General features: G+C 43.6%; 1 protein-coding gene across 4 annotated transcripts in view; it reads left to right on the top strand.

The window, feature by feature from the left end:
- The first annotated feature begins 1,260 nt into the window (after positions 1-1,260).
- APLP2 (amyloid beta (A4) precursor-like protein 2) overlaps positions 1,261-8,265 on the top strand; it is a 29,733-nt gene continuing 22,728 nt past the window's right edge. For all 4 annotated transcript variants that reach the window (XM_005863018.2, XM_005863017.2, XM_005863016.2 and 1 more), the window contains exons 1-3: positions 1,261-1,455; positions 2,290-2,413; positions 7,885-7,997. In XM_005863018.2, coding sequence (XP_005863080.1) covers positions 1,336-1,455; positions 2,290-2,413; positions 7,885-7,997 — 357 coding nt within the window. In that variant the 5' untranslated portion in view covers positions 1,261-1,335. The remainder of the gene's footprint in view (positions 1,456-2,289; positions 2,414-7,884; positions 7,998-8,265) is intronic.

The following is an 8,265-nucleotide window of genomic DNA, read 5'->3' as shown; positions in this document are numbered from 1 at the left end:
ACTCCGCTGTGGATCAGCCAGCAGTGTGGGCCTATTTCTAGATGTTGGGATGCCTGTGCTTTTTTCCTGCTGCCAGAGACTTTGCAGGAGCCTTACTGTCCTCAGGCCTAGATGTTGTTTCTCACCTGTAACTTAGGAGTTGTTAATGGCTGTGATCTTTTGCAAAGAAGAGAATGCTAGCCAGAAAAAGATTTTCTGCAGTAGTTGATTCTTTTTAACTAACACAAGGTAAAATTGTTCATGAAATCCCTTTTAGTGTTCTGTTTCACAAATGACACCATCACTTCTTAAGTAACACTAATCCGTCACCAAGTCTTGCTTGTTTTGCTCTCTGTGATCTCTTGACTCTGTCTCTCCATCACCCTCCTTTAGCCCAAGCTACCATTGCTCACATTTGGACTGTGCAACTCCAGCTTCCTGAGCCATTGCCCTGCATATACTCTGGGCTCCTTTCACTCTGTTCTTCACCCTCAACCAGAGAAAGCATCAGAGCTGCATTTTGAAAATACTAACTTTGTGCTTGAAACCTCTCCACACTTCCGGTGATAAAGACCAAAGTCCTTTCTTGGTCTACAGACTGTCCAGTCTGTCCCTGCATGCTCCCCTCCCACCTGTACCACTCCTCTTTCTCTCCACTTACGATGCTCAAAGCTCTGCTCTACTCAGTGTCATTCTCTTCAGGAAGCTGTCCTGATCATCTCATCCAAGCCCAAGGCCGGTTCCCTTTTCAAATGCTTCTTCAGTGCTGTGTAATTTTCCTCCTCAGGATGTCTGGGCATGGGATCACGCTTTTTGGGTGTATGGACTGCTGCTCTAGACCGCAAGCCCCGTGAGAGCAGGGGTCATAGCTTTCTGCTCACCCTTGTGTCCTAAGCATTTAGCTTGTTGGTTTGCATAATAGTAGCTGCTCAATAAAATTTGTGTAAGTGAATTGAATAAAATTACTGGAACTTAGACATGTTATGCTTTTGTGGTTCGATTTATTAAGAAAGTAGATTTTCTTATAATAGAGGAGACCGCAGTTATGTTATAGGTTCCCAAGTCAGAAGTATTCAGGTGGGGGGAGTGGGGGATAAATTTACCATTGATCTTTCACTCTGATCATGTATATCCAGAGGTCATTTTTATTCTGGGTTAGCTCCTGGGAAAGGGATTTGTTTATGACATAATAGTTACAGTGAAGAATTTTAAAAGATTGGTTCTACTGTCCCAGACAACTGAATATGACTGCCTTGGTGTGGCCTTCTTGCAGTAAAAGTGTTTTTTGCCCCCCTTTCGTAGGCTCTTGCGGCCAATGCTGGAACAGGATTTGCTGTCGCCGAGCCTCAGATTGCAATGTTTTGTGGAAAGTTGAATATGCACGTGAACATTCAGACTGGGGAGTGGGAACCTGACCCAACAGGCACCAAGAGCTGCTTTGGAACAAAAGAAGAAGTTCTTCAGTACTGTCAGGAGGTAAGAGTGTTGCCAGAAACTTAAAACCGCTTTGTTTCTGGGTCACATTTGAGCCTATTTGCCTTAGAAATGGATATTCTATCATTCTTTTCTTTTGACCTAAGACTAAGTGGCTAAAGACTGGTACACCGGGCCTTTGTTTCTAAGCTGTGAGGCGACTGAGACTTCTCAAAGGCTTTTGCCTTTGTGTGCTGTGAACCTCAGTTCTCTGAGGAAGGGATACTGTGGAAGGAATTCTGTACAGCCTGCTTCTCTCGGCTTCCACTTGTTATAGGAAGACGCGAAGCAGACATGTCGTGTGTGTGCTTGTGGTTTCCACTTGCTGTAAATGATCATCTCAAGTCTGAGTCAACTTGGTTTTGGGTTAAAACTTGACCTAGAAAAGGATATAAGAGGTTTGAATGAACTTCTTACCAAGACTGGCATATAGGGCCAGGGTCCTAGCATTGTTCTATAATTTTACTAACAGACACTTCCATGGACTTGCCTCTTAAATGTTTTAGTTCATGAACTCAGCTACTTACACATACCCTACAAGCATCCTTGATGTCTAGCAGATTTATTGGGCTTAAAGCTTGCTGCTTTTGTATTAAAGAGTCCTTTTTTTAAGAGAACGCATTAGTAGTCAGAAATCTGCCTTTCCCAAGAAAACTAATCGTTATGGTATCTTTTTACTTGAAGAGTTTATCTGGAGCCAGGGGCAACCGAGTGGAACTTTAGATTTACATAGGATAACAGTGACACTGAGTAAACAGACACTCAGCCTTCCTGGGAGGGAGTGTGCATTTATTAGAGACCCGTCCGCTCACTGCGAGTGTGCCTTTTCCTGTGCAGATGTACCCAGAGCTACAGATCACCAATGTGATGGAGGCCAACCAGCCAGCCAGCGTGGACAACTGGTGCCGGCGGGACAAGAAGCAGTGCAAGAGCCACATTGTGATTCCGTTCAAGTGTCTCGGTGAGTGCTCTGTAGACGTTCCTGGGTGCTTCTCAGGAAGTGGGGTCCCTCGTTTTTCAATTTAAGTTTCTCTTGACTCACAGTGAACTACCCACATCTGTTAAGAACCTGCGGGCTACACGGATTTATTGTGGGACTTCCTCTTTTGAATATTTATTGCTTTCTGTGTCGATAACGGACTTGTCTTCGCTGGTCACTAACTCGCCCTCTCCCATCATGGGCATCCTTGTCTTTTAGGGAAGGATCTTTTCCGTGGCACTGATGAGAGTGCTGCCCTCAGAGCGGCCCAGCTCCGCCTCCAGGGAGAGTGTGAGGTGTTAGAGTCCTGGTAGTGCGGGGGGCCGAGCAGCCCATGGATACAGCTCTAATGTGGACATCCGGGGTAGTTCTGTAGATGTGCATACTTTTAGGCATGAATTTAACTTTTTCCCTTCCCTCCCTTCTTTAAAACCTTTCCTCAAACGGAATATATTGCTTTTCTCATTCTCACATGCAGCAAAATAACAGGAAGAGTCAGCATCTGAATAACAGTATTTAAAATATGGAGCAATTACTTTGTTTTAAAGACCCAGTTTAAATTTTTTGAGATGAGGTTTAAGGATGTTCTTCCATTCCATTTGGCTCCAAGAAATCTCTGGGTATGAGGTTTCATTCATTCTCTATAAAATTCTCAAACTAGTATTCTTGACTATTTGTAGATAGCACTTGGAATCACTTCTGCCTTTTGCATCTTTACCCCTAAAGACCTTGCAGCCTGGTCTTCGCCCTCCTGTGTGTTCTGTGTCCCTCGCTGGCTCCACTACCCACCCAGAGCTCTGAGCTTGAGATCTGGGAGCCCTTTGTACATCCAGTCAGTTTTCAGGCCAGTCTGATTCTCGCCTCTGGAGTATGGCTTATGTCCATGTGTTAAGTGCACCGAGGCGCTCCAGGACATTGTAGCAGACTCACAGCGGCATTGTTGTGGGATGTTTGGGTTTTCAGGGGAAACATCTGTCAGACATCCCGTGAACTACTAGCTGGGAGTAATCACAGTTTCAACACCTGACCATTTTATTCCTTTCTATGACTTCATCTTTGTGGTTCCTATGATAAAAGGCCAGCATCACACAAAATCACTATAGAAGAAAGAAGCGTGAATGTGGTCAATCGATTCCAAGGTTGGAAGAGTTGTGTAGGGCCCAGCAGGCCCTAAGGGGTTAGGACACAAGTACTTACTCACTTGTTGGCCTAACTACTTGGATTTGGGGCATTCTTTTGCCCTAGGGGTGCTGTGACTCAAAAATTTGGGAACCTCTGGCTTACATCCTTTTCCAGCTGACTCCCCTGCTCTAGTTCAGCTTTCCCTCATTTCCTTCCTAGTCTAGGCTGACCACAGCCTCCATGCCTGTCCCTCAGGTCTGTTGTCAATGTGTTGCCTTCTGATCTAAAGTGAAGATTGAATTAAAGGGTGTTATCCGCACATAACACCCCTTAGTAGCTCTTCTTCACTTAAAAAATCATCTTTAATTAAGCTCGTTAGCATGGGTTAAAACTCCATAAAGTGGCCCTTGCTTAACTCTACTTTTCTACAGCACCCTCATGTCCCCTTTCTGTGCTTCAGACTCTTCACCAACATGGACATTTCATGGCTCATGGCCACTTACCATCCACCCATAGTTTGGAATGATTTTCCTCTATTTAACTTTACTTGGGAAGTTCTCCCTTTAAGACTTATCTCGGGGGATGCTTCCTTTAACAGAATCACTTCTATTTTCTATCCGGATAACCATATCTGAAGTTCTCCATGTTGTTGCCATTACACCTGTCACACTGTACAACCAATGGTTTCTGTGTATGCATCTTTGCCCAACCTTGTTGTAAACACCGACCCAGCTTTAATTATTTTGTCGTCTCAGCACCATTGATTTTTTAGAGAGAGTGAGAGGGACGAAGAGAGACAGAGAGAGAGAGACATTGATGTGAGAAAGACCCATCTACTGGTTGCCTTCTGCACCTGCCCTGCAATCAAGGTATGTGCCCTTGACTGGAATCTGACCTGGGACCCTTCAGCCTGCAGGCCGACACTCTGTCCACTGAGCCAAACTTGTTAGGACTTCCTGCTGGTTCCTGTGTCTTTTTACATGTCCCTGTCATTCTTTGAAAGCTTCCTTTCTGGTACAAAAGGGTGCTCTAGGCTCCTATACTTTCTCTACCTCACCCCTGGATTCAGCCATTTCTGCAAGAAGCCCTGCTTTCATTTGGTGGGAAAAATATTTAGACACCAAGATCTGGGCATTAGGTGTACTTACTGCTATCACTACAGTGTTATTGCTTCTGGGCCCACTCAGGAGACAGAGCTGAGAAATAGTATATATACACTACATGCACACACGAATGTATTTTCTAGATCTATGTGCATGTGTTAAAAACAGTGAGCTCATATTGATAACCTACAATTCCATTATCTTCAGTATATTTTTAAATTTTCTCAATATCCCCTGTAAGTAAGTCTCTTTACTTTTTAAGTGTAGGTTTGTTGAGATATAATGGTTTAATGGTGTATTCACTGAGTTATGCAACCATATTCAATCTTTTAACATACAAACTGTACTGAAAAATTAATGCAATAAAAAGTGAGAGTCTTGTATATTTTATTCACCAGGAGTAACCACAGTGAGTCCTTTTGTACATATTAAGGTAAATAAATACCACATATTGCCGTAAAGAGATGGTAGTGTGGTTAGCTTCAGCTCTGAAACCCCCTTTAAATATTGCTGCCCTAGCAAACCCAAATCATAGGCAAGCCAGAAGGGCGGGGAGATGGGGACTGGGGAAAATAGGATGTACTTATGTTGGTTGGGTGCCTCTATTAATTGGTTTGGATGTTCCAGGGGCCTTATCTGTGTACTCAGGTACTATTTTTGTTGTTTTTGCAAGGTTGAGGGGAATGATGTGTCGTGATTAGGATGCCTGAAAGCAGTTTGAGGAGGAATTTCAGTTGCTGGCAATGTTTGCATCACATCTGATGTCACGCTATCTGTAGACATCTGTGTCCAGTCATGTTTAATTACCCACCAATGTGATTCTCTTAACTGATATTTAGTATATTTGGTGAGAAGTTACAGATCAGTCTCCTCAAAATGAACATTTTATTTCCCGTTACTACTAATTGCCTCCTGCTTATCTATAAAAATGTATCTAAATAAATCGGATGATCCGAGTAGGACACAGTTGGTGATGTGCTGGTGTTTGTGGGAAGGAGTTAGTCATCTTTGCCGTTTATATATAGACTGGCTCCGGTACTAAAAGAAGCGAGCTTTGCAAGCCCAGGGCAGTGTTTGCATTTGGTTATTTTGGAAGGAGATGGGCACAGGGGTTTGCTGTGATGTGAAGGAAGTTGCACAGTCAGGCTTTGAGATGCAGTCCTCAGCAGCTGCGCCTTGGTGTCTCGGAGCTGCTCACTCGTCCATTGCAGGCGTCTGTTTGCAAGTCACCTTCTACCTTGGAATTCACATAGGCCACCAGCAGTTCACCTTGTTCCAGTATGAATGCTTCTGCAAGGTGTGTGTTTCTGCTCGAGACAATTATTCTAGGTCTTTTAAGTTCTCACAGCCCTATTTACCTCAGAGACATCGTCTAGGGAGGGCCACTAGATCCCACAAAAACTTGCCTTGGGTGGTCAGATTGTGGGTTTGCAAATTGATGCAGCCACTATGGAAAACACTATGGGGGCTCCTCAGAAAATTAAAAATAGAGCTCCTTATGACCCAGCAATTCCACTTCTGGATATTTATGCAAAGAAATCCAAAACACTAATTTGAATAGACAGATACACCCCTATGTTCATTGCAGCATTATTTACAATAGCTAGGATATGGAAGCAACCTAAGTGCCAGTGGATAGACAGTTGGATGAAGAAGAGGTGGTACATATATACAATGGAATATTACTCAGCCATAAAAAAAAGAATGAAATCTTACCATTTGTGGCAACATGGATGGGCCTAGAGGTTATTATGTTCAGTGACATAAATCCGAGAAAGACAAATACCATATGATTTCACTTAACTGGAATTTAAAGAGCAAAATAAATGCATAAACAAAATAGAAACAGACTCATAGATATAGAGGTCAGACTGATGGTTGACAGAGAGGATGAGGGGTAGTGGGACCTGGATGAAAAAGGTAAAGGGATTAACAAGTACAAATTGGTAGTTACAAAATAGGATCCTATTTTCTAAACAGCTACTAATATGTGTATTTTTTTCTCCAGCTCATTAGATATGTGTGAGTGCATATCACATACTTTTTATTGTTGTTGTTGTTAAACTGAAAGTAAGTTTGAGACATCATGATAGTTCACCTTAAAATTAAAGGTCCAGGTCATTTGTTTGACGGAATATCACTGGATTTGAATTTATCTTACTCTTTCATTATGATTAGGTTGAAATGACATATTTTGGCAGAAAGACTATGTAGGTAGTATGTTCTTCTTAGGATATCGTCAGTTTGTCTGTGATTGGCAATGTTAGACAGGTCGCCTGGTCAAAGCAGTGTCTTCCAGAGTTTTCTCTTGCCAGGGCCCTGTTCCCCTTGTAATTAGCTCTCCATTGATGATTCGTACGTGAATAAGTGATTGCAATGGTGGCTGCTCTTAGAGCTACTAGTATGTGTCTTTAGGTCCACAAAGGGCTAACATAAGAATTACCTGTACTTCAGGAGAACACCCAATCTTAGTTTCTTGGGCATTTTGTAAAGAGGCCAAGAATATTGTTTATCCAAACCTTGAGGTGTAATCAATACCTTAAGCTACTAGTATGTGTCTTTAGGTCCACAAAGGGCTAACATAAGAGTTACCTGTACTTTCGGAGAACACCCAATCTTAGTTTCTTGGGCGTTTTGTTATCAGAACCAATAATAGGCAGAAATGTGGATGTAAAGAGGCCAAGAATATTGTTTATGTGAAATCTGGGGGGCAGAACCTGTGTGTGTGTGTGTGTGTGTGTGTGTGTGTTTCTGAGGTCATGGGAGGGGATCCTATTCCTGTTCTCCTCGTGTGCAGGGCTGTGTGTGTGTGTGTGTGTGTGTGTGTGTGTGTGTCTGAGGTCATGGGAGGGGAGGGGATCCTATATAACCTATTCTCCTTATGTGCAGGGCAGTGTGTGTGTGTGTGTATGTCTGTGTCTGTCTGTCTCTCTGTCTCTGAGGTCATGGGAGGGACCCTATTCCTAGTCTCCTCATGTGCTGTGCGCCTGCGCCGGGAGTGGAGGGCTTGGAGTCGGGGAGAGAGGCCAGTCCTGGGCTTAGTGGCCTAACGAATGTCAAGCTTTTGTGGCTGCTTGCTTGGAGGTGTCGCATTCAGTGGGCCTTTGAGGATGAAAGCTACTACACCTGTCTACATCTGACTATGTAATTAAGAATCTGCAGGGGGGGGGGTTGTTTTCCCCTTGAATTACGCTCAGATTTGCTTCTGACAAAGCTTCTCTTTTCCAGTGGGTGAGTTTGTGAGTGACGTTCTGCTGGTCCCAGAGAAGTGCCAGTTTTTCCACAAGGAGCGGATGGATGTGTGCGAGAACCACCAGCACTGGCACACTCTGGTCAAAGAGGTAAAGCCACCCTGGTTTCAAATCAATTTCCTTTCTTTTCCTTTTCTCCCTTCAAAGTTAGCAATGACTTGCACCTTCTAAAATAAAAATATTGGGGAGCAGAATTGGTATTTTTACAGGGGAGTTCAGTGCTGACAATCCAGACCCTAAAGTTAAGGATATTAAAAACGATGTGAAGCAAGGATGCACTCAGCAGGGCTCCCGAGAAGGCCCTCTGAACGGAAGGCCTGAGGGTGGAAATGGCCAATTATGGAAGGGCTGTGTCTGC

This window comes from Myotis brandtii, unplaced genomic scaffold (assembly GCF_000412655.1).
Source record: "Myotis brandtii unplaced genomic scaffold, ASM41265v1 scaffold170, whole genome shotgun sequence".
In the NCBI taxonomy this organism is placed as follows: Eukaryota; Metazoa; Chordata; class Mammalia; order Chiroptera; family Vespertilionidae; genus Myotis; species Myotis brandtii.
The sequence above is the reverse complement of the archived record's forward strand: the minus strand, read 5'-3'. Positions and strand labels throughout refer to the sequence as shown.